Source organism: Lampris incognitus, chromosome 1 (genome assembly GCF_029633865.1).
Source record: "Lampris incognitus isolate fLamInc1 chromosome 1, fLamInc1.hap2, whole genome shotgun sequence".
Lineage (NCBI taxonomy): Eukaryota > Metazoa > Chordata > Actinopteri > Lampriformes > Lampridae > Lampris > Lampris incognitus.
Genome location: NC_079211.1, coordinates 122,361,922 through 122,387,591, shown reverse-complemented (window position 1 = coordinate 122,387,591; position 25,670 = coordinate 122,361,922). Strand labels below are relative to the sequence as shown.

At 44.0% G+C, this 25,670-nt stretch overlaps 1 protein-coding gene across 2 annotated transcripts; it reads left to right on the top strand.

Annotated features, from left to right (window-relative positions):
* The first annotated feature begins 10,295 nt into the window (after nt 1-10,295).
* Nucleotides 10,296-23,677, top strand: zcchc8 (zinc finger, CCHC domain containing 8). Of its 2 annotated transcripts, XM_056283530.1 has the most exons (15): nt 10,296-10,384; nt 10,547-10,722; nt 10,905-10,945; nt 11,039-11,113; nt 11,232-11,334; nt 11,416-11,493; nt 11,690-11,793; nt 12,059-12,124; nt 12,230-12,290; nt 12,382-12,519; nt 12,645-12,783; nt 12,902-13,014; nt 16,692-16,778; nt 18,246-18,354; nt 22,014-23,677. In XM_056283530.1, exons 1-15 carry the CDS (start codon nt 10,345-10,347, stop codon nt 23,270-23,272), a joined length of 2,589 nt encoding a protein of 862 aa, XP_056139505.1. In that variant the 5' UTR covers nt 10,296-10,344; the 3' UTR covers nt 23,273-23,677. The 2 variants fall into 2 exon arrangements, with proteins under 2 accessions (XP_056139505.1, XP_056139496.1); XM_056283521.1 differs by having other exon boundaries at nt 10,307-10,722.
* Nucleotides 23,678-25,670: the final 1,993 nt, after the last annotated feature.

Here is a 25,670-nt window from a genome sequence, read left to right as displayed (position 1 = left end):
CTCCTCTGCTTGGACACTGGGTCCTTTGTCACCCTGTACAAGACACCATCATTGACTTCCAACTTCTCCCACTGTTTCAGCAGCCTGAGGACCTTCTGGTCAGCACCATGCCTCTCACGTCTCGATGGCCGCTTCCGAACAGCGACAAAGGGCAACACCTTGGAGACGCAGGGGTCCTGCTCCTGACTCAACCTGAGCTCCTCGGTGGATAACATTGGCAGTGTATCCTGACCACCCGACAGATGCTGAACGTGCTGGACCAAACTGAGTGCTGTGAATACTGATGCATCAGGCCAGTCACATTTGGCTTGACAAAAAGCCCTGACCTCAGCTGCATCACAAGCAAACCCAGATCGCGCACTACTCACTGTTTGGGACTGGCAACTGAGTCTGAAAACATCCTGCACAGAGTCCCCCTCAACCCCGTCGGCTTCCTGAACAAGGGCCGGGTAGGGCTCCCTAAGTAGCCTCTGACTGACGGGCTTGGAAAAAGGGTCGCGACTCAAGGCATCCGCCACCACGTTTTTCTTCCCTGGCAGGTGTTTGAGATCGAAAGTGTAAGACGCCAACTTAGACACCCAGCGGATCTCACACGCGTCAAGCTTCGGCTTCGTTAGGAGATAAGTCAGCGGATTATTATCTGTCCAAACGGTGAAGCTTTGACCCTTCAGCCAGTGGCTGAACTTTTCACAAACACTCCACTTCAGCGCCATGAACTCCAGTCTATGAGCTGGATACTTCCGCTGTGAGGCACTGAGCGACTTGCTTGCAAAACCAACAGGTCTGGCCTTGGACTCTCCTCGGGGCACTTGAGACAGCACCGCGCCGAGTCCGTCCAAAGACGCATCGACCGACAAAATGAAAGGCACCTCAAAGTCTGGATGGGCAAGCACCACACACTCCAGTAACATCGTCTTCAACAGATCAAATGCTTCCCCACATTCCACCGTCCAGTCTGCGGAGGTAAGCTTACGGAAGCTGCCATGGGGCTTCTTATCCTTAGCTGACCTCCCCCTCCTCTTTTGTCCAGCTGTAAGGGCGAACAGGGGCTTAGCCACGGAGGAGCAGTTCGGGAGGAAATGCTGGTAGTAAAATACCATACCAAGGAAAGATTTGATCCTACGAACAGAAGGCGTGCATCCATCACCTTCCATGAGATCCTGCACTGTCATGTTGGAGATTACCTCTACTTTGGAGGGATCGACAGACACACCTCCGCCATCAACCACGTGGCCCAAAAATCGCACCCGCTTCTGCAGCAGATGACACTTTTTCGGAGCCAGTTTCAAGTTGTTCTCCCTCAACCTCTGAAACACAGTGCGGAGCCTCGACAGAGCCTCAACCTCTGACGGCGCGAAGACAAGAAGATCATCAAGATAGCACAAAAGCTTCGTGAAGTTCAGATCCCCAAAGATCCCAATCATCATTCTCATGAAGGCTGCAGGGCTATTACAAAGGCCCTGTGGCATGCGATTGTATTCATGCAACCCAAGGGGAGTCGTGAAAGCAGTGTACTTTTTGTCATCTTCATGCATTGGGATGTTGAAGAAGCCAGAGGTGAGGTCCATCGTACTAAAGAGGCAGTTACCACCCAGCGCGGCAAGACAGTCCGACTGGTGTGGCAAGGGATGAGCGTCTTTCAAGGTCCGAGCATTCAGCCATCTGAAATCAGTGCAGATCCGAAGCCCGCCATCCTTCTTCCATACCATAACCAGCGGTGAAGCGTATGCGCTCGAGGACTTCCGGATAATCCCTTTCTCCTCCATATCAGTGAGAACCTGTCTCAACTTCTGATAGTGGGCTGGGGGAACCCTCCTGTAGGGCAAGCGAAAGGGGCGCTCATCCACCAGATGGATGCGATGTGTGTATCCTGTGACCTCGCCACAGTCCAGAGAGTCCCTGGAGAAGATGTCATGGTACTCGGTGAGCAGCTGAGTGAGCTGGGACTTGCATGCCTCACTAACCTGACAGGAGTTGAGGTCAATGTCACTGAGTCCGAGCTCTGACAAACTCCTAGCCGGCTGGACAGGGGGACAGGCACTATCTGTGGCTTTGGACTCATGCCTCCCTGCAACTGATTGCAGTCCCTGGAAAACATTAAAGTCCTCAATCGCCAAGCATGGAAACACATCAGCCAACTTGCAGTTCCTTTTCAGTGTGATGGCTTTGTCAGATGGATTGACAACAGTCATGGGTACCCACCTATCACCCCAGAGCGGTGTGACAAGTCGACCTACGAGGACACTGCGTGGCATGGCCTTGGAGTCTGTCGGCTCCACAACAACAGTGCTTCCAGCTGACATAGGCACCTTAGCAGGAAGTCTGCCCCAGACTAAGTGCTCGTGCCTCGATAAGAGTGTCACGGCCTGGGTGAGCTTAACAGTACCTATCTTCTCAGGAACTGCACCACCCCTCCAGCGCTCTACATTCGTGAACATGGACAAGAACTGTTCAACGTCAGGACTAGACGGATGTTCCTGTCTGGACGCGATGTCCCAGTACTCAGTACCACTCTTGAGTACATGGGCCACATGTTTAATGACGTTTGTGCCGACTATCAGATCAACATGCTGACCGGGCACGACCAGAGTGGGTATGACAAAGGAAACACCATAAAGCTGCATGTTGAGGTCATAAAAACCATCAGGCCTAGTCTCCAGACCACCGCAGCCAATCAAGACAATGTTCTCTTCAGGCTGCTGCTTCTCAGGTAAAACACCCCCAGAGCGGAGCTTCTCTACTGCATTTTCACTGATACTGCATGACATAGAGCCAGTATCCAACATGCCATTAAGCTGCACACTCTGGTTGACAAGAACAGGAGCATAGAACAAGTCACTGAAAGCCTGAATCCTCTGTGTCGCCTGAATGACCATACGCGAACCCTGAGGTGCTTTGGCACACTTGTCTTCATACAAGTGAGCCAGGTCGGAGACATCAGTGAGGGATACATCTACATTACCCACACCATCCCTCTCTAGGTGTGGGTTTAGTAGTTTAACGGACGAGACTGACGACCAGCTCTTCCACCAGGCTGAGAACGGAGCTGGTTGGGCGGCTGAGGGTGAGGACAGTCCCTCTTCCAATGACCAGGAGACAAACAGTTTATACATCGGTTCTCCCGGCTGCAGTGGGAAAATGTGGAGTGATCCGGAGACTTACAAACCCTGCACAACCTCTGTGGTGCGTCTGGCACCCGCCCTGCAGCGTTAGCTGGCGGTTGAGTCAGCGTCGGTGTCCGGACTGCAGCGCTAACTGGAACCTGAGTCTGCATTGTGACCAAACGGTCTAGCAAGCTCACCAAACTCCTCATATAGTCATCACCGCCAGAGACAGGTGCGGGAGACGGTGTAGGAGACCTTGCACAAAATGGTATAGGAGATGACGCATGAGCCGGGACGGGAGATGGCACCACCGGCACGGTCGTGTTCAAGTCGGGAGCCATGTCGACTACAGGGACATGAACCTGTGAATGGAACCTACGCTCTACCGCGCCTGCTTCACGTTGTCCACCTGCAGCAACACGGGACTTCCTCTCCAGCATGTGCTCATCAAGCCTCTCCTGGATCTCGCTAGCAGACCATTTCCCTGCGGACTTGAACTTAAAAACATTGGCAAGAGACTGATCTGGACAGTGTTTGATAAACATCATGCTTACCTCGTGGCTTGGCTCTTCAATACTACGGCCCTGCCACTTCAAGCATTCGTCAGCCACCTCCACTGTTTTATTAAGCCTAATCCAATACTCCATAGCGTCCTCACCTGGCTTGGGCAGCGTACTGTAAAAGTCCGCCAGGGGCATGCTCGAGTATGTGAGGTCACTAAAGTGTTGCTTCAGTACATCAAAAATAATGTGGGGGTTCGCTATGTGGTCGACAGATGTGTTGCGCAGCTTTATCCTCACCACGTCCCCTGCTTTCCCCATAAGCTTAGCTAGAATCTCATGTGACTGCTCACTAACTGGAATGGCTCGCTTCCTCAAATACAAAGTCATAAGGCTCTCCCACTCATGAACTGTAAACTTATCAGAGCTATCGCCCCTGAAAATAGGCGGCTCCCTAGCGTCTGTCTGCATTACTACTCTAACACTAGGAGCTGTCTCCAAACGCTGTTCAGCAGACCTAGCACTGTCTGTGTGTGTGTTTCTAAGCACTTGTGTTTCCTGCAGCTTAGCAGTGATTGACTCTCCTATCTTCTCTGCTAACCGAGTAATGAACATGGCTAACTCACCCACTGGCTGCTCGCTGTTACCTAGCACAGCCCCTTCGCTGATACCTGGCCTGGCCCGTTCTACGTAGCGTGTGGAGGTGAACTGAGGAGTGCCAAATGTGGTCGGGTCTCTAGGTCCTGGTGCTCTGGTGTCTGGTTCCCCGCCCTCTAAGAGCTGCCCGAAACTCCTACCTACACCTAGCCGTAAACCCCCACCCACATCTAACTGGTACCCCCTCTCCATAGCACACTGGCGATCCAAAAGATCCTGATCAGCAATGTTACCCCCACCTACGTACGAACCACCCTCTGCCATGTTCCTACCTCTAACACTCAGATAAAATAAAAAATAAAATAAAAAAAGTGAAAAGCTCAATTCATTTAAATAATTGAATCTAGAAATCACTAAGAGATTGAAACAATCACACACAATCAACAAATTCACCAATAGATTAATCACATATGCACATATCCAGTAGTTTAGATCAATAGATTATTCACACGAGTCCTTCAATCACATCAACATTAACCTTTTTTTTCCTTTTTTTTTTTCGTGTGTTTTTCTTCCTTCAGTATATACAAATGTCCTGTTCACAAGCCCAGTCCATGGTAACCACAGCTATGACTGTCCAGTGTCCACACAGCTCAACTCCAGTCCACTGTAACATGAGTGTACAGTCTGTAGAAATACCTGAGGACGTCTGGGGCTTGATGACGACAGCAGCCTCCCGCGGCGAGCAACTGATGTCACTCTCAGAATCCAGGAGGGTCACGGCACCAATGTAACGGGGGCAGTCCTATGCTGTTCTATGCTGGTCAGCCTGCTGCATGCCCGTCACTCTCATCATTAGCTCTGCGTTGTGTTCTAGTTGGGTGGGGCCCCAGGTGTTGTGGGGGCCCTCAGTCTCTCATCATCATCATCATCATCATCATGATCAAGAAAGGAGGGGGGACACACAGGACTCTATTTGGCCCACCTTGCCATTTATTTTGGTTTCAAACCCTTCGACAAACGTCCAGTCCTCCAGCGGGAGCGGTGTTTCTTACGGACGTGGGGGTCGAAGTTCAACCACTGCCCGGACTTCACTCGTGTGCGTTAGAAGGAGAAACCGTCCACGGGACTCCGATGTAAGAAAGGATAAACAAGTATTTTATCCCACAGCTTGCAGTATCTTCTTACAGGGATACTCCAGGTTACGTTCTCCTCAACCAGCAAAACTGTCCTACGGTACGAAATATGTGTGGCTCGGCTCGATTGCTGCTTGAGACTCCTCCCACAAAACAAAAATGGCCTCTCCCGCGTTCCCTCTTCCGTGTACCCATAAGACCTCTCTCTTAAAGCGACAGTACACGTATATGACGGTCGTTGTAAAACACATAAAAGTAAATAATGACATAAAATAAAATGTAGTAAACACAAATAACAGCACACAGACAGGATTTGGTGATATTTCATACTCAAACAAAATAAAATAAAAACATTAATTTTAACCTGGTTACACTGACGAGTACATGATCACCGGGTTGAAGCAGGATTCCCTTGACACCTCGATCATACTAGTTTTTTCCTTTCGCTGAGCACCTTTTGCTGTTTTCCGAGGCAATCTTATATGCCTCCTGCATCCGAGAAGCCCATTTCTGTGTATATTCCTGTTGGTTCTGTGCCTGCTGCTCAGGTTCGTGATCAAAGAGCAACTCGATGGGCAACCGCGGAGTTCTTCCAAACAGGAGGAAGAATGGTGAGTAGCCTGTCACTTCGTGATGGTGGTGCTCCACCTGAGGTGATGGAACTCTGACTGTCTTCCTTTCATATACAAGTAAATGTCGGAAGTTGTAGGAGAATTCTTCCTCCTCCGCAGACTCATTGGAGTCCTCCTCTGCTGTCTCTCTGTCGTTTGTTTGTTGTTGTCTCCGTCCTTGTGGTTTCTTTTGTCCATGACAGTCCTGTTCCAGCTCGACTGGCAAATCATTTACTGGCAGGAGGAGGTTACGGTGAAGCACATGGGGGATCCCGTCCCCGGTCTCTCCTTGAACTCTATACACAGGACCATCTCCCAGCCTTTCAACCACGTGGTGGACCTTTTCCTCCCAATATGCACGAAGTTTGCCTGGACCGCCTCTCTCAGACATACTTCTGACGAGTACATGATCACCGGGTTGAAGCAGGATTCCCTTGACACCTCGATCATACTAGTTTTTTCCTTTCGCTGAACACCTTTTGCTGTTTTCCGAGGCAATCTTATATGCCTCCTGCATCCGAGAAGTCCATTTCTGTGTATATTCCTGTCGGTTCTGTGCCTGCTGCTCAGGTTCGTGATCAAAGAGCAAATTGATGGGCAACCGCGGAGTTCTTCCAAACAGGAGGAAGAAGGGTGAGTAGCCTGTCACTTCGTGATGTGTGCAATTGTAAGGGTGGACCATGTTTGACAGGTGATCTTTCCACTCAGCTTTTTTTGTCTCCTGCAGGGTGCGGAGCATCTGAAGAAGCGTCCTATTTAGGCATTCAACGGGGTTCCCCTGTCGGTGATAGGGGGTGGTTTGAGAATGGGCAATTCCCGCCAGCTGCTGAAGTCGTGGGAATAGTCTGTTCTCAAACTCCCGGCCTTGATTGTGATGTAGCTTTTGAGGGTACCCGAAGCGTGGAATAAAGTCATAGAAAATCTTCTCCGCTGCAGTTTTGCCTGACTTGTTCTTAGTCAGGTAGGTCTGTGCAAATCGTGTGACATGATCTACCAGGACTAAGATGTACTCGTAACCTCCTCGGCTTGGTTCAAGATGGAGGTAATCAACAGAAATGAGCTCATAGGGACTCTTGGTTGTAATCGAGCCCATCGGTGCTTTCTCTGGGATGGTGGATCACTTCTGTTTGATACATTGGCACTGGTGAATGACATAATCTTCGATTTCTCGCTGCATGAATGGCCAATAAAACCTCTGCCTTGCCAGGTGGATGACTTTGTCAGCCCCGATGTGTCCCATGTCATCGTACAGGTATTTTAGTACAGTGGACTTGAGCGTCTTGGGAAGAACGAGTTGTTTATGTTGTTCTGTCAGCCTGTACAGAATTCCATTGTCAAGTCTGAGTTTGTTCCACTCATGTATCAGTCTTCGTGTTTCCAGTCCCATCTGTCTCTTGTCTTTATCGTTAGGATTCCATCCTCTTTGTTTTAAGGTTATCAGTTCCCAGATAGACACATCATCTTTCTGCGCAGCTCTGATGTCCTCTGGGGAGTACATGGATGTGCTCGTAGGAGGTGAGTCATCATCAATGGAACCCAGCAGTAATGCTGCCACCCATGGCACATCCTCGTCTCTTTTGGCCTTGTCCCCTTGCCAGACGGCGGGGATAACATCGGGGGGCAGGTCTCTGTTTATTCTCTCATGTGGTCTTGGAGTTTCAATGGATACCGAGAGAGTCCAAAGGAGTTGAATCAAGTGCAACTGGACTTGGTATATATCCGTAAAGACGTTTCGCCTCTCATCCAAGAGGCTTCCTCAGTTCGTGCCTTTCTGACTATACCAAGCTAGTCTGACTGGCTGGTGATGAGACTCAAAATGTATCCTCTTTGGAGCTGTTGTCATAGCTATAGATGTCCATGGCTCTTTGTGTTCCGATGTTTACCAATGCCCGTCGGTAACAGAGCCATAGATATGCGTGGCTCTCCTGTGCTCCGATGTCCAGCCGCGCCCGTCACCATCAGAGCTATTGATTTGCATTTGTTTGGCAGCGATGGTTGTTGGGGGTGTTAGTTTCGACTTCATTATTCAGTGGTCATGAGAGTCGTTGGAGCCGTTAGTGACCGACTGTTGTTCTTGGAGGATAGGCTTCTTGAGTCTCCTGGGTAGAGATGAAAGGACGGCATTGTAAGTGGGAGACAGGTGGTGTCGCAGACCTCCTCCTCTGTTGAGGGATGGTTTTTCCACTTTCGCATAGATGGCTTCCTTCACCCCTCTTTCAAACCATCTATCTTCTCTGTCCAAAATGTGTACGTTGCTGTCCTCGAAGGAGTGTGTCTTCTGCTTTAGGTGTAGATAGACTGCTGAGTCCTGTCCTGAGGAGTTTGGCCTTCTGTGTTGGGCCATCCGTTTGTGTAGTGGTTGTTTGGTTTCTCCTATGTATGGGTCAGTGCAATCCTCATTGCATTGTACAGCATACACCATATTGCTTTTTCGGGTGTGTAGTACACGGTCTTTGAGATGAACCAGTCTTTGTCGGAGTGTGTTGCTGGGTTTGAAGTATACCGGGATGCGGTGTTTGTTGAAAATTCTTCTGAGTTTCTCGGAGACCCCAGTAACATACGGGGTGACTGTGCTCTTTCTTCTGTTCCTTTTCTCCTCGTTGCTCACCTGGTTGGTCTTTTTGGAACGTGTTGCGGTTTTTATGGCTCGGAAGATTGCAGACTACAGAAACCACTTGCGATTCAATCTGAGATGCAGACAACACAGGCTCATACCCACTAGCCTGCGCCTGTGTACCACAATGAAAGGACATAGAGCAGACAGAATCATAGAGAAGGCAAAGAATCAACTCCTGAATGAAAGAGTGAGACAGGTCCATTTCACTATTGAAGGGTTGAAGGAGAAATCTGACCAACTACTTCAGCAAATAACATCCCACTTGCCTGGTGCAGTCTTGGAGAGGATCACCGATTTCACCAAGAAAGCCCAACTATCTCAACACTACAAAACCAAAGAAAGGCAGACAAGGAAGTTTCAAAACTTACAGCACATCAACTCAGTGGACAAGAACATTAAGTTCACAAGGGAAGACGTAAAGAACAACAGTTTGCCCTTCTTGGACTGTGACGTCCAAATTGGGGAAGACAGGAGCCTCCTCATTGGGGTTTACAGAAAACCTACACACACAGACCAATATCTACTTTTCGACTCACACCACCCTCTTGAACACAAACTGGGCATCATCAGAGCTCTGCAACACAGAGCTGACAATGTGCCCAGCAGCACTCAGGCCCAACGAGAAGAACACAAACACCTGAGGGGAGCTTTCAAAACCTGCGGCTAACCCAGTTGGACCTTTGCGAAAACCGCAACACGTTCCAAAAAGACCAACCAGGTGAGCGACGAGGAGAAAAGGAACAGAAGGAAGAGCAACACACTCCGACAAAGACTGGTTCATCCCAAAGACCGTGTACCACACACCCGAAAAAGCAATCTGGTGTATGCTGTACAATGAAATGAGGATTGCACTGACCCATACATAGGAGAAACCAAACAACCACTACACAAACGGATGGCCCAACACAGAAGGCCAAACTCCTCAGGACAAGACTCAGCAGTCTATCTACACCTAAAGGAGAAGACACACTCCTTCGAGGACAGCAACGTACACATTTTGGACAGAGAAGATAGATGGTTTGAAAGAGGGGTGAAGGAAGCCATCTATGCGAAACTGGAAAAAACATCCATCAACAGAGGAGGAGGTCTGCGACACCACCTATCTCCCACCTACAATGCCGTCCTTTCATCTCTACCCAGGAGACTCAAGAAGCCTATCCTCCAAGAACAACAGTCGGTCACTAACGGCTCCAACGACTCTCATGACCACTGAATAATGAAGTCGAAACTAACACCTTCAACGACCGTCGCTGCTAAACAAATGCAAATCAATAGCTCCGATAACGACGGGCGCGGACAAACATGGTACACAAAAGAGCCAATCACAATTTTTGGCTCTGTTAGCGACGGGCGTTGGTAAACATCGGAACACAACATCTATAGCTCTGACAACGACTCCAAAGAGGATAAATTCTGAGTCTCATCACCAGCCAGTCAGACTAGCTTGGTCTAGTCAGAAAGGCACGAACTCTTGGATGAGAGGCGAAACGTCTTCACGGATATATACCAAGTCCAGTTGCACTTGATTCAACTCCTTTGGATATCCATGACCTGGATGAATGAGAACATTCACAGACATTTCATTAGACTTCTAATTGTTGCCCTTTTTTTAAGTAAAAATACATTCCTCTCCGTTCCAGCTGGTGGCGGTAGTGTATCTAGAAGAAGAAGAAGACGAAAGAAGACGAAAGAAGAAGAAAGAAGAAGAAGAAGAAGAAGAAGACGACGAAGAAGAGAAGAAGCGGAAGAAAAGAAGCCGAAGAAGAGGGGAAAAAATTCATGATGCTCTGTGACGTTTTTAATTCGAAGTCAGAGAAAAGTGGGAAAACAAACAGCAGCATAGTTCGTTTTTTCCTATAAATTTGGATTCGCCCGCACAGATGTGATAAAATTGTTTATCTGGGGCTTGCAGACTTTGGATACGTGTTTTTCCAAGGGCCAATGAATAACGCGCTGAGCTCTACTCTGTTTGAACCGACAGCAAAAATGGCCGATGTTGAGTTTGGTGACAGTGAGCTGTTTGAACAACTAGACGACGCTAGGCCCGTCCCGACCCACATTCGGTTCATGGATGATGAAGAAGGCGCAGAAGACCCCAGTCGTGTCAAGGAGAGGGAGGAGTACCAGGAGAAAATGCAAACACTGATAAATGAGAATATCCTTTGTGTTTTGTGAGCTGCGCGCTAATGGTAACGTTAGCATCAACAATAGCTTACACAGCTAGCCTCTGTCTGACCGGCTAGCTATTCATGAAGTTAAACATACGCAACATGTGTTAATTACCCATGCCATTTATAATTTTGAGCTGTCTGGTGTTTTTCTTTAATTGACTTTCACATCAAAGATTAAAAACGAAACTGAGCATCCTGACAAGACCGAGGTAAATTAATCGGCGCCGTACCCAGCAATAAACCAACACTACTTTGTGGTGGTGGGGGGGGACACGAATGGTAATTTTCAACCTACTTTACAGTTACATCAAAATCGAAGATGTCGATGTCGACGGGCCTATTCTCCAGATCCTTTACACGAACAACAGTATATCAAAGTAGGTGATCCTTTCTCTTCATTCAGATATGTTTTAATCGTCCAAGTATATGTACACATGTGTTTCTGGTACATATCTTGATTAAACAAACATTTCTTCCTGGAATGTTTTCCACCAGGCAGTGTCGTCAAGAAATCGAAGACTGTATCTGTGATGTTATACAGAAATACAGGAGACAGGGAAACCTAAAGAACAACTTATCCATTCAAATGAAACCTCAGGTATTCAGCCATTATTTTTTTACGTTTTACTGAACACATGAAAGGTCCGCACATGCCTAACACATTGTCTATTCTTTTAAGAATTCTGCTTTTGCCATGGAGGAAGCTGAAAAGGCAACGTGTTCCTGTGGCATCAAGGACGTTACAAATGCCTTCACTGTGAGTTTCTGTAGATTTTACATAGTTTGTACAAGCAAACTTTATAATTAACGTGGTGTTGAGCGATTTTTATGCACTCTGAGTGCCTTTGATTACTGTATGCAATACCCATATCTTACTTTGCACTTACAATATCAAAGATATTTTGTATCCTTTTCCCTAGATAATTCAGTTAAATTATTTATTTCTCTCACAGGTGGTTGGGAGTGTCTTGTATTTCACTTCTTTCTGTGTTGATAAACTTGGACAGCCTCTGCTGAATGATAACCCCCAGCTGACCGAGGGATGGGAAGTTCCAACGTATCTTTAACAATGTTAACACTGATGCTTCCTCCGAAGGGTCTGTTCAGTCACAGTAGTTGCTTTAATAATTTGGTCTGTGTAAATTAATTTGGAGAAGAATGTCTTTCAGGAAGTTTGTTGTTTTAAAATGTATTGACATGGCGGTCCCACATTAACAGAAGATGGTATGAATTGGATACTTCACAAAATATACTTGGTATTAGGAGTACAATGAATGTGGTACTTTACTGTGCAAAATATAACTTCCTGAATTGCTGCAAAGCTATCAGCAGGGCTTCAGCCAGGTTATTGGCGCAGAGGATCAAGAAATGGAGATGACAGAGAAAAGGTGGGACTCAGAATATGAATGAACCTGAACTTACATTGCAAAGCATTTTTTTGGTTCAACTTCTCTAGTTTTTTTTCTCTCATAATGACAATGTTTTCATTTCAGACCCAAGTCTGTGTGTTTCAACTGTGGATCAAGCACTCATCAACTGAAAGATTGCCCCCAGGTAAAAAAAAAAGAATGGTGAGAGTGATATGAATTCAAGTTAAATAAAATTGCTGAACGTGAATGATATTTACACACAACTGATTTCCCAGCCAAAAGACATGGCCAGTATCAATAAGAGACGGAAGGAGTTTTCTCAGAACAACAACCAGGCCATCCTGGGCAACCGATACCATGCTGATGAAGTCGAGGAACGGTTTGCCAAATTCAAGCCTGGTGTCATGAGGCAGGTTTATCATTCATTTCATTCTTAATTATTTTAATTCCTTGCATTATTTTATTTAGTTTAACAAAAGTAGGTTCATTAAAAAACTTTCTCTAAATGTCTCATTGTATTTTTGCTTTGAACAGTGAGGAACTGCTGACAGCATTAGGAGTTGGCGCCAACACCCTGCCTCCGCTGATCTACCGTATGAGGCAGCTCGGTTACCCACCAGGCTGGCTCAAAGAAGCAGAGTTGGAGAACTCTGGCTTAACGCTTTATGATGGAAAGGGTACGTTTCTATTCAGTAAAAGTACACCTGATCAGAGCTGGGGCACAAGCACTGATGTACATAAACAAATCTGAAAAAATGTTTGGTGTTTAAGTTGTTTACTTTTTTCCTTACCTAGTTTCAAATGATGGTGGTGGATTGGATACTGGTAAAGAAAAACCCTCTTTCGATGTTTCCAAGCTGGTAGATTTCCCAGGCTTCAATGTACCTGCACCGTCCAAAATGAAGGATGTAAGTGTGCAACAGACAAAATAATTTTTTAAATGTCTTAATGCATGCTCATTAATCCAGGTAAGGAAATCACAGAACGTTGAATCAGTTCATCTGGACACGTTTATTGAGAGAAACGTTTCATCGCTCATCTAAGTGACCGTTTCAGTCTCAACTGACTGCAGGTATCCCCACCCTTATAAGTACAGTGGCATAACGAAGGAAAACAACGATCGGTTTCATATGCAAATTGCTTTGACCAATAACAAGGGTTACAGTGGCAATGTATACTATTCACAGAGGATTGGGGAATAGTTGTAATCACAGCATGTAAGATGGCGACAGATGTACTCTTTGCCCCTGTCTCCTTGGTTCAGGGATGGTCGTTCCCTCTTCACATAGATGGCCTCTTTGACTCCCCATTCAAACCAGCATTCCTCCCTATCAGGGATGTGCACATCTTCATCATTGAAAGAGTGGCCACTGACCTGTGGATGAGTGTAGACTGTGGAGTTGTGTCCTGATGTGTGAGCTCTTCTGTGTTGTGCCATCCTCTTGGCCAGTGTCTGTTTGGTTTCCCCTATGTAGAAGTTACGGCAATCCTCCCTGCACTTAACAGTGTACACTATATTGCTGTTTGTGCCGGGGAACTCGATCCTTGGGGCGGACCAATTTCTGGCGCAGTGTGTTTTGTGGTCTAAAAGAAGCTGAGACATGGTGTTTGGAAACTGCGTCTCAATTGTTCTGACACCCCAGCCACATAAGGAATCACCACTGGTTTACGCTTAGGCAGCTGTTGTCCTTTTCCTCTCTTCGATCGGCTGATGCACTGGGCGTATTCCTGGCTTTGACAAACGCCCAGTTAGGATAACCACACTTAACCAGGGCCTGTATAATGTGGGATTTCTCCAATTCCCAGGCCACTGTGTCAGTGGGGACGTTGTCAGCTCGGCTGCACAGCATCCTGATGACTCCTAGTTTGTGCTCCAGTGGATGATGAGAATCAAACCTCAAGTACTGAGCAGTATGTGTTGGTTTATGGTAAACAACAATCAAATATCCCCCTTCACCAATTGCAATTTCACAGTCTTAGAAGGCTAATCTGTCTTTTTTCACATCCTCCCTGGTGAACTTAATGTGGTTGTCCACAGAGTTAATGTGGACTCTGCAGTTTACACCCATCTACAGGCCAGTGGCCACTCATTCAAGGACGAGGATGTGCACATCCTTAATAGGGAGGAATGTTGGTTTGAATGGGGAGTCAAAGAGGCCATCTATGTGAAGAGGGAACAACCATCCCTGAACCGGGGGGGGGGGGGGGCTAAGAGTACATCTGTCGCCTTCTTACAATGCTGTGATTGCAAACATTCCCAAAACCTCTGAATAGTACACATTGCCATTGTAACTCTAGTTAATGGTCACACCCATATTTGCATATAATAGTAATCTTATTCTTCTTTAAGCTTATTCCCTGTTTCTCAGGGGTCACCACAGCGGATTTTATAGTTTTCATCGGGTACCCTGTCACAGCACCAATGGCATATAATAACAATAATCCATCCATTATCCAAGCTGCTTATCTGAATTCAGGTCATGGGATGCTGGAGCCTATCCCAGCAGTTATTGGGGATACCTGTAGTCAGTTGAGACTGAAGAGGTCACTTTGATGAGTGATGAAACTTTTCTCTCAAATAAATGTTGTGTCCAAATGAACTGATTCAACTTTATGTAATTTTTCAAATGTTAGCTTTTATATGCTGTTCATTTTCTGTTCTAAAATATATTCAAAATGAAAATGGTAAAATATACCCCCCCCAAGCAATAAGTATACTTCCCTTTCAGTGATCCTCTATTTTGGATCATATTTAAAATTGGTGGTGCTATTGCAGTTTCTCCTTAAAACGAGTATACATTTATACTTCACATGTATTTTATTTTTTACAAAGTTGATGGTAAATTGGGTTTGATTTTGAAAAATTATTTTCATTAATGTATTTTGTTGAGGCTGTCAAAGCTTTATTTTAAAGTTAGTATGTGGGACTTGTGCATATAAATGAATGTCCATGACAGTCAAGCCCTTGCCAAACAAGTTCACACAATGATGATTAAGCCTATCACTGCCAGGTAAATTTATTTGTATTTTGCAGTATACCAGAGTTTTAAATCAGGTGTCTGGGGGGTGACATTCCCACGCTGGAGCACCACAAGTGATGCGTTTTAATGTCAACCAGTGATGATTGCTTTGCTAGAGCTGAACTTCCATGTGACAAAAGTGTTCGCATGCCTCTGATTGGCTTGCCCTTCAGGGCTTTCTGCCAGAAAGCTTCCGGGCTTGGAAGCTATGGCAGAAACCCTAAGAGGCATCCAAGAAAAGTTTCTGATGCTCCAGAGAAAGATGAAACTGCATTCAGATTAAGGATTAAAGTAAAAAAAAGAAAGTGACAACGGCAAGGACAAATACAGATAACATGATGTAGCTTTCCCTCGTTGGAGAGAGCTGAAAGAAGAGAAGTAATTACTCTCACTGCTAGAGGGGAGAGACGAAACGCCCGCACTGCATGTTTAAATTTAGATGTCAATAGTTGGGCCAAATTAAAACAATAGATTGTGCAGTCTGTCAGGCATCTATTGTGCCTTTTCAAAAAGAAAACTAATAAAATGAGAGAACATAAATTATTGAAATTTCAAATGTTTTTAATTGTGTTTTTAGTTCCCAAAAGCCTAACTGCACACATGATGCATTAATTCTTAAATAAATAATTATAACTTTCTTCTACTCTGATACATTATGTTCTAAAGAGTAGGGCTGTAGTCTCCGACTAAATTCTCATTGGTCATTGTTATTATTTCATTATAAAATAATTAGGTTAAAAATGATTTAATATGTTGGAAATACTAGCTTTTTATGTTTACTTATAATTCATGTAGGCTAATATGGCTACCAGGTAGAGTGCAGTCAGTGCACTGTGGCCGATTTAGTTAATCCAGAGATAATGTGCAGATTTTTTTCCCCCCACGACAAATCCATTGGTTGAAGAGTAGGTAAGATTTTAGTCAACCAAGATTATCTTTGCTTGACTACAGTCCTACTAAAGACTGAGTTAGGGAAAAAACCTCACCCCAGACCATTGCTGGCTTATTTAGCAACTTGGAAAAATCTCATTGGATGATTAAGAGAGCACTGGTCTAGAGTACTTGTTCTCTTCTTGTTCAACCTGCAGGCAACTCTGTTACTTTTGAGAGATTGGGCGATGGTTGTCTGGCATATTATTTGCTTCCATTGAGAGCTTCAATGAAAGTAGTAGTGATGCAGCAAAACCAGTTTGACCAAAGGAGGGCCATTATTTTGTTGATTTGAGATTTTGAAGCCAGTGAGCTAAGTGTCTACTTTTTTAAGCAAATGAGACTCCTCTTCCTTTGATACAAGTACTTGAAATCAAGGCAGTGTTCTTGACAACTTATATCTTAATTGACATTACACCATATTGTGTGTGACACTCCAGTAGTCAGCATCACAAAAACGGTATACTTCTTTTGACATCTTAAGTGTTTAAGACATCTTTCCAATAGGCAAAACTGCATCACTACATGTCTGCATTTTGTAGTGCAAACATATTGGCCATTTTCCAGCCTCTTCATCTAGATCTGTCAACTAATTCAATCCTCTGTGTTTTTGTTTCATTTTGTCTGACATCCAGGAATATATGCAATATGGCTCCATTCCAATGCAGTACAACCACATGAAACAAAACTTTGCTGCATACCTCTCCAACAGTTTCCCTGAGGTAATTATCAGAAATGGCCAGAGTGTCAAGTTTTTCCCCCAAAACTGTAGGGCTCTCATCTACTATCTTCATTAAGAACATAACTTGCCCTATCCAACAATTTATTATACCAAGGAATAGATCTATTGAACACTGGTCACTTGAAATGAAAACATCTTTTAATCACCAAGGTGGAAGAAATGCATGAGCATATATTTCCAATTTTGAAAATCTTCTGTCCCTCATCCATTTTTGATTCTCATTTTTGAAACCCAAAACTGAAATTCTTTGCACATGAACAATCTTACTTTCTACATTCGGGGCAGAAAATTGGACACCGGTATTATTTGACACTATACGCCTAAGCTACTGAATAGGTATATATTATTTTCATATCTCAGATATTATTTGGGCTAAATTATCACTTAACATTAAAATTAACAACGAAATCAAAATGTACTGGCAAAATAGAGTGATGGTACATTTTGGGTTCTTAATTAATTCCAATTCAAACTAATAATTCAGATAATAAAAACAAAAACAAGGAACTGTGAACACATTGTCATTTTAAGTCCTTATACTGGTTCCAAGTTACATTTTAGAATTGTTTCTTTTTTTTTTTTAAATCCATCCATAGACTTGCCCCCAATTACATATATAATCTGCATCAGTAATCTACATAAATATGTTCTTAGTAGAGCCCTCAGATCCCCTGATTCCCACTTTTAACCATACCAAGATCTAGTAAGACAAAAACCTATAGTGAAGCTTTTTGTTCGTATGCTGCCAGACTTTGAGACAGTCTCCCAGTGGATCTGAGGGCGTTTGAAACAATCTAATTTTTCAAAAGAAATCTCATCATCCCGTCTGGGTAGCGTGGTGGTCTATTCTGTTGCCTACCATCATGGAGATCGCTGGTTCGAATCCCCGTGTTGCCTCCGGCTTGGTCAGGTATCCCTACAGACACAATTGGCTGTGTCTACTGGTGGAAAGCCGGATGTGGGTATGTGTCCTGGTCGTTGGACTAGCGCCTCCACTGGTCGGTCGATTGGGGCGCCTGGTGAAACTCCTCACTGTCAGGTGAAAAGAAGCGGCTGGCGACTCCACATGTATTAGAGGAAGCATGTGGTAGTCTGCAGCCCTCCCTGGATCGGCAGAGGGGGTGGAGCAGCAACTGGTACAGCTCAGAAAAGTGAGGTAATTGGCCGGATACAATTGGGGAGAAAAAAAACAAAAGAAATTTCATCATCCACCTTTTGCAATGCCTTCAATTGGGTTTGATATATACATTTTTCTTATTGCATTTAATTTGAGAGGTTTTTGTTATATCGCTCCAGTTTTTCTTTTGCCTTTCTTTTTAATGTTTTTTTTCCTGTGTAGCACATTTTTACACCAATCTATGAAATTTACTGTATAAATGCAGTTTGTTCTTTTTCATTTTGTTCTTTTTTATTATTATTATTATTTATTATTGTCATATTTTAACAGCCAGGTGCCACTTGCAACAAGAGACGGCATGAATCTGACTCAACCCCTCAACAAAGAAAGAAAAGAAGGTCGAGTCCTGATCGGAGCACATATATGGATATTGACTCAGGTAGCTGTTCTTAAGAACCACTTAATTCTCAAAAATAAGCAACTTGGCATTATAAGCATACAAAGGCGCACATGTTATGAAGAGAACAAAAGCTCACATTAACAGTGAGAGGGGGCTGTGCAAGACCCAATAGACCATGCAGATCACACTCCATATCTAGTACAATCAATACTAAAAATTGTTTGCGTACTCCAGTATACAAGGTTACTGACTGTATGACAAATATGATGACAGGGTTTTCTCGACCCTTTTTTAATGCTAGAACGACCGAGATTTCACTCCTACCTAAAATGACCATAGGCCGTCAAAATGACGGCCAGTTTTTAAACTATATTATGTCAAGATAAATACCCAATTGAGATATTAATGCATTGCATATGTTAGTGTGTCTGTTAGGAAAGACTGACACCAAAATTAACATTTTAACAACTATAATACTATTTTTAAACAATTAAAACTTCAGAGAGACATGGTCGAACTTGAATAGCAAAATTTAAAATGACTGCTGGAATAAGCTCCAGCATCCCCGCGACCCTGAGAGCAGGATAAGCGGTTCGGATAATGGATGGATGGATGTAAATATTACCTGAAAGACAAATCGGAAAACACATATTGCTAATCTAACAAACTTAACAAGGCCTATAAAACGTGAAATGTAAAAAAGAATATTGAAATGGTCCCAAACAACGACCGTGGGCCGTCATTTTGACAGCCGGTTTTTAAACTCTATATTCTGTCAAGATAAATACCCCATTGAGATATTAATGCATTACATATGTTAGTATGTCTGTTAAGAAGCGACTGACACCAAAATTAACATTTTAACAGCTTTAATATTATTTTCAAACAATTTAAAATCGCCGCTTTCCAACGCCTGTAAATACTGCAACACCTCAGTGGTAGTCATGGTGCGTCTGAAACGGTGTCTTTAACCAGACATGGTGGCGATAATCAAAAATCAATTTTAGACTATTTTCTCTGCACTGGAAAACGTTAGTGTGTTTCTAGGGACAGAGCAATGAACTTCGCAAAGGAAATAATGCGACCAACACACATCATAAATAGTGACATGACACGCACGATCACACACAAATTACGAGACCGCTGGTGGTCGTTTTAGATGGCTCTTATCATAACTTTTTTTGTGCAGTTGATCTAAAACTAATTTTAATGCAATTATATGCAATTTTAGGACCATTCAGGGAGTGGCAGGTCATTGGGAGTGACGAAGGACAGGATTAGGAATGAGTATTAGAGGGACAGCTCAGGTTGGATGGTTTTGAGACAAAGCAAAAGAGGCAGATTGAGATGGTTTGGACATGTGTCGAGGAGAGATGCAGGGTATATTGGGAGAAGGATGCTGAATATGGAGCTGCCAGGGAAGAGGAAAAGAGGAAGGCTAAAGAGGAGGTTTATGGATGTGATGAGGGAGGACATATGCAGGTGGTTGGTGTGACAGGAAGATACAGAGGACAGGAAGAGATAGAAACAGATGATCTGCAGTGGTGACCCCTAATGGGAGCAGCTAAAAGTAGTAGTAGTAATTGTTGTAGTAGGGAGCGGCAGGTCTGTATCCCCCCCCCCCCCACAAAGTTATTAAACTTTGAAAATCCAAAACCATCAAAATAATGGCCTTGGTCGTTCTTGTTTAAAGAAGGGTTAAAATAACGTGGCATAAATTTTAGAGACACAGATATATATCAAGTGAGCTACTCATGTCAGCTTGGCAGAAATGGGAGGTGCAGCATTATGGACACTGGCAGTCAAAATCTTTTTTTTTTTTCGTCTGGCACACAATACACAGACATTATACATATTCATTTGTGGAGGGCGAAATGAAATTGGACTGCCTAACAGCTAATGCTACAAGGACTGATGCTGGCTCGCAGACGGGCTGTTGAGAACAATTGGTGTAGACGAACCAGTTAATGAGAGTTGTATATGATAATCACAGTATGCGAGGTCATATGACAGTCCTTGAGTTATATGACAAATGAGCGTCCATTGTGTAATGCATGTTCCCTCAACAGCAACTAAGTTCTGTGCCCGAAGGTCTTGATGCATAATTCAAAGGAATCACATTGGGACATCACCTGTCCTGTGTGCACTAATTTAGTTCTTAATACATGCCCTCGTTGACAGATTATTAATTACTATAGTGGATTAATGATGTATATGTGTAGGTGTATATGATGTAATGATGTATGTAGAAAATTATGGACCTTAATAGACCCTAACTGATTAATATGTGCATTAACCAAGCACTTGAAAGAAATGTTTTTTCTTAAACGTATTGTAACATATGTAGTGTGATATACACAGGCCATTGTATGTCTCGTATATTTTACACCATAATCTTTAACTGAATTTTAGGTCCTGTTTTCCCTGTTATGTAAAACTTATTCACTCAGCATTGTATCTTCTTATGAAGTTTGGTTCCTATTGCTGAGGCATTGTAAACAAAGACCTGTTCATACATTAAGTAGCACAAGATTGCACTAACAATTGGTAGTTTTTTAACTACGTGTACTGATGTAGTCTTTCATAGGTGTGAAAGACTGTGCAGCACTGGGGACAATCCTTTCCTCTGCAGCGCATTATCTTTAAAGGAAAAATCGGGGTTTTGTTTTGTTTTCTTAACAACCTGAGCCTTATGTTCATAGTTTTTGCTGTCATGCATTTCAGTCATATTTTACTCACCAACTTCATTTAGGACACAAGGACATGGCTAGACATAGCTTTACAACAGCGTCTTATGGTGTAACTGAACAAAAGCCTTAATTCTGTCCTTTTCAACAATAGCAAGAAAAAAAAACTACTTGCGCTTCAGTTAGACTTTGTTCATGATTTCTCATTTTCTATGACTTATCAGTTGTGCTGGCTGGGTAGTTAGCTGAGTACCAGTACCTACAGTAAGTCTTGCCAGGTCATTCCTCCAAGTTGAACCAGAAAGTAGCTCAACAACGCAATCAACCACTGATAATATTGGATATTTTGGGTAATAACATTTAACTTTCACTTTTGTTTTGACTTGCAAATACGTGGTTTAGATAGTTGGGTTAAATTGGACTTGTTGAAACAAGTATGATGGTTGTGTTCACTTACCCCATAAGACATTGTTATAAAGCTGTATCTAGCGATGGTCCTTTATCCAAAGTCTAATCAATGAAACTAATATCTGAAATAATAATATAACCAATATGTGCAATGGTAAAAACTATAAAAATAAGACCTAGGTTGTAAAAAAAAAAAAAAAACAGGAATTATCCTTTAATAGGGCACTGACAGCTAATTCTAATTAACAGCATTATGGACATTATGTCAAAGGTTTTTATTGTGATTTAATGTGTTTTTGCATATGATTGATTTTTAGACCGGTTGTGAAACATTGAGATCCTTCGTTTGCACTTGGAGGAAAATCCTTTGTTTGACTTTCCTAATTAACCAGATTTCAATTTTTCTGCAAACATCCAATTTTTTTGTTTTTTCTAGACTCCCTCTCTTTAGTTATGTAGTTACACGTATGCACATTAAACTAATTGTTTTTATCATTCGCTGTAAATATGGAACGATACAGATCCTTCTGTATTGCATTATTTTCAGCTATTGGTGTAACCATCACTTTTTAAACTTTAAGTAACTTTGTGTCTCTTCCCCAGATCCAGGAACTCACAATCATTTTCAAGAATCAAGTGGCTTCCAGTTCCAGCCTCCGCTGGCCCCTGGCTCACCCTCCTTTTGTTCACCTCCTCCCTTACCCCAGGGGACACCACCAGCTACCCCGACTCCACCCCCTCTCCCGAAAGGTACACCTCCTCCCACACCTACTAATGGCTCTCCAGCCTTGCAAGGGCATACCTGGGGCATGGTTGAGGAAGTGGGTGAAGGGATGGAGGATGGCCTTACACTAGAGGAGCTAGAGGAGCAGCAGAGGCTGATCTGGGCAGCACTGGAAAATGCTGACACGGCCACCAACAGTGACTGTGAAACTCCTGCCATGGGAACACCTGTACCCAGCTCGTCGAGTGTTTCCACACCTGCCCATGTTGACACAGAAATGGAAACGGAAGACCACGAGGCCGAGGGAGTGGTGTGCTCAAGTGGGTCCGTTGAGACTATCTCTCAAATTAGTGAAAAGCAATGGAGAACTGAGGATGAAAAAGATCGCCCCGAAAGCCCTGGTCCAGCCAAAGCTTGGGAGGACAGCCCTCAGAGCTCTGGTCCAATCAAAGTCCAGGAGGACAGCCCTCTGAACCCTGTTCCAATCAAAGCAGAGGAAGACAGCCCTCAGAGCCCTGGTCCAATCGAAGCAGAGGAAGACAGCCCTCGGAGCCTTGGTCCAATCAAAGCAGAGGAAGACAGCCCTCTGAGCCCTGGTCCAATAAAGGCAGAGGAAGACAGCCCTCAGAGCCCTGGTCCAAACAAAGCAGAGGAAGACGACCCTCTGAATCCTGGTCCAATCAAAGCAGAGGAAGACAGCTCTCAGAGCCCTGGTCCAAACAAAGCAGAGGAAGATGGTCCTCAGAACCCTGGTCGAAACAAAGCAGAGGAAGATGGTCCTCAGAACCCTGGTCCAAATAAAGCAGAGGAAGAGAGCCCTCAGAGCCCTGGTCCAATCAAATCCCAGGAAGACATCTCTCAGAGCCCTGGTCCAATCAAAGTCCAGGAGGACTGCCCAGAGACTCCTGATGCAGAAACTTCCACTCAGGAGGATGCTGATAGCAATTCACTCCAGTCTGTTGTTGCTGTAACTGCAGTTCCCCATCGGAGTAGGTTTGCAGCCGGCATTGTTCCTTTTGAAGATACACCTGAATTTACTGAAGTTTCTGTGCCCACAGGAACATATCTTAGGATCAGAGACTTGCTAAAAAGTTCACCCCGGAATGTGGCCAAAAAGGAAAAAAGACTGTTAGATTAAAACCCAGGGACTGCTGTAGATTGCCTTTTAAGATTTAAAAAAATTCCTGGAGGTGAAATCCATTTTGTCATCAGTCGATCAAGCACATAAAAAAAAAAAGAAAAAAAAAAGAAAAAAGGAATTGTACCAACCGGAATGTCTTTGAATATTTTTATGTACAGCATCGAGGAGGCAGGGCATTTCAGGAATTTCTCAAACTAAGAACTGTAGGTTGTAACCGGTCACTTACAAACTTTTTTTGTAGCCCTGGTCCTACTCAGTGGTATTTTTCAAATGGAATTTTCCATTTTATCTGTTGTTCATCTGAAACTTTCAATTTTACCCATTTCATTTTGTTTCAATCTCTACTTCAGCTGCCAGGTTGAGGGATTATTGTTTAATAAATATAATAAATGATGAATTGTGGCGAAATGTTGCTGTCAATGAATACACAAGATTTGTAAATGCAGGTTACATTTTACTGGTTTGTGTCTTCACCAGTTTCTCTTTATGCATGTTACAATTGCAGGGATATAATTTTTTTATTTGACTGTCTTTTTTGGTGGGGGGTTTGCCCCCTTTTTCTCCCCCAATTGTATCAAGCCAATTACCCCACTCTTCCGAGCCATCCCAGTCACTGCTCCACCCCCTCTGCCGATCCGGGGAGGGTCGCAGACTACCGCATGCCTCCTCCGATACATGTGGAGCCGCCAGCCACTTCTTTTCAGCTGACAGTGAGGAGTTTCACCAGGGCGACTTGGTGTGTGGGAGAATCATGCTATTCCCCCCAGTCCCCCCCCCCCCGAACAGGCGCCCTGACCGACCAGAGGAGGCCCCAGTGCAGCGACCAGGACACATACCCACATCCGACTGGCGATTCCCTGTGTTGGTAGGCAATGGAATAGATGGCTATGCTACCTGGACGCCCTATTTGTCTGTCTCTTGACATCAAAGAAAACCAATTATATCTGAAGTGACAACATTACAACTGGAATAAGAAGCAAATCATTTGTAAATTGAGTTACAAATTCCCAATATTCCATCAAATGAGCCTGTTGGCTCGTAGTATCCACTTGACTTTAGCTTATTTTTTTTTCTACAATAATTGAATCTGCTGCTGCCTGGCCTGCATCTTTGGTTTGGAAATATATATTCTTATTTTAAAGCTGACATTATTTGTTAATAGACTTAAAAGGAAAATCTTACCCTAAACAGAGGTTGCATGTTATCCCTGTGATCTTTGATAGTCCCAACTAGAAAATGAACAGGTATCTGAAAACAGGACGCGAAAGGGCCAAGACCTTAAGAGATCTCAACACAAGATGCTCTGTAAATAATGCAAGGCTTAGTTTTCAAACCCAGTTGAAAAATCTGGTTTATTTGACACTAGTTCATTAATAGGTTTACAAGTGGCAGCACAGCAATGGCAACACAGATTTGAAAGTAAAAGGAAGTTTTCTTCATGACATCTTTGTCCTCCGAAACAATTTTGCCAGCAGTAATCCCATCACTGTAATGTCTGCTTTTAGAAAGTGTGTGTAAGTATGTAAAAAAGCCACTTTCATCTTAAGGTATCATGCCTGTACCGAATAAAAATGTTGGGCACAATGCAAATGTTTTGTACAAAATATAAAAACCAAGCATTCTGGAAACTACTTTTATGGGCCGTCATGTTTGATGGAGAATACCATCAGTGCCAGAGAATTATTATGTACACTATATCGCCAAAAATATGTGGACACCCCTTCTAATGAGTGGATTTGGCTATTTCAGCCACATCCATTACTAGTAGATGCATAAAATCAGGCAGGAAGAGGAGGAATAATGGTCTCAGGCTGTTTTTCATGGTTTGGATTAGGCCCCTTCGTTCCAGTGAAGGGAAGTCTTAATGCTACAGCATGCAATGACATGCTAGAGAATTGTGTGCTTCCAACTTTCTGCCAACTGTTTGGTGAAGTTACTTTTCCTGTTTCAGACCGACCGTACTCCCGTGCAGAAAATGAGGTCCATAAATAACATGGTTTGGTGAGTTTGGTGTGGAAGAACTTGACTGGTCTGCACAGGGCCCTGACCTCAACCCCATCCACCACCTTTAGATTGGATTGGAACGCCGACTGTGAGCCAGGCCTTCTCACCCAACATCAGAGCCTTACTTCATAATGCTGTTGTGGCTGAATGGGAGCAAATCTCACAGCCATGTTCCACTGGAAAGCCTTTCCACAAGAGTGGGGGCTGTTATAGCAGTAAATGGGGACTAACTCCTTATTAATGCCCGTGGTTTTGGAATGAGATGTTCAAGAAACACATGGGCGTGATGTTGAGGTGTCCACATACTTTCGGCGTGGCAGTGTACGTCAATCATTGACTGAGTAGCATCTACTAAATAAGGATGCTTGCAGTCAAGATTTGGGAGAGCCTT

What these genes read in the sequence shown, in the direction of transcription:
- zcchc8 (XM_056283530.1), top strand. Translation starts at nt 10,345, where the DNA reads ATGATGCTCTGTGACGTTTTTAATTCGAAGTCAGAGAAAA. An exon ending in AGCCTGGTGTCATGAGGCAG is followed by an intron (nt 12,520 to 12,644) that starts GTTTATCATTCA and finishes TTGAACAGTGAG; the next exon opens with GAACTGCTGACAGCATTAGG. An exon ending in TCTCCAACAGTTTCCCTGAG is followed by an intron (nt 16,779 to 18,245) that starts GTAATTATCAGA and finishes ATATTTTAACAG; the next exon opens with CCAGGTGCCACTTGCAACAA.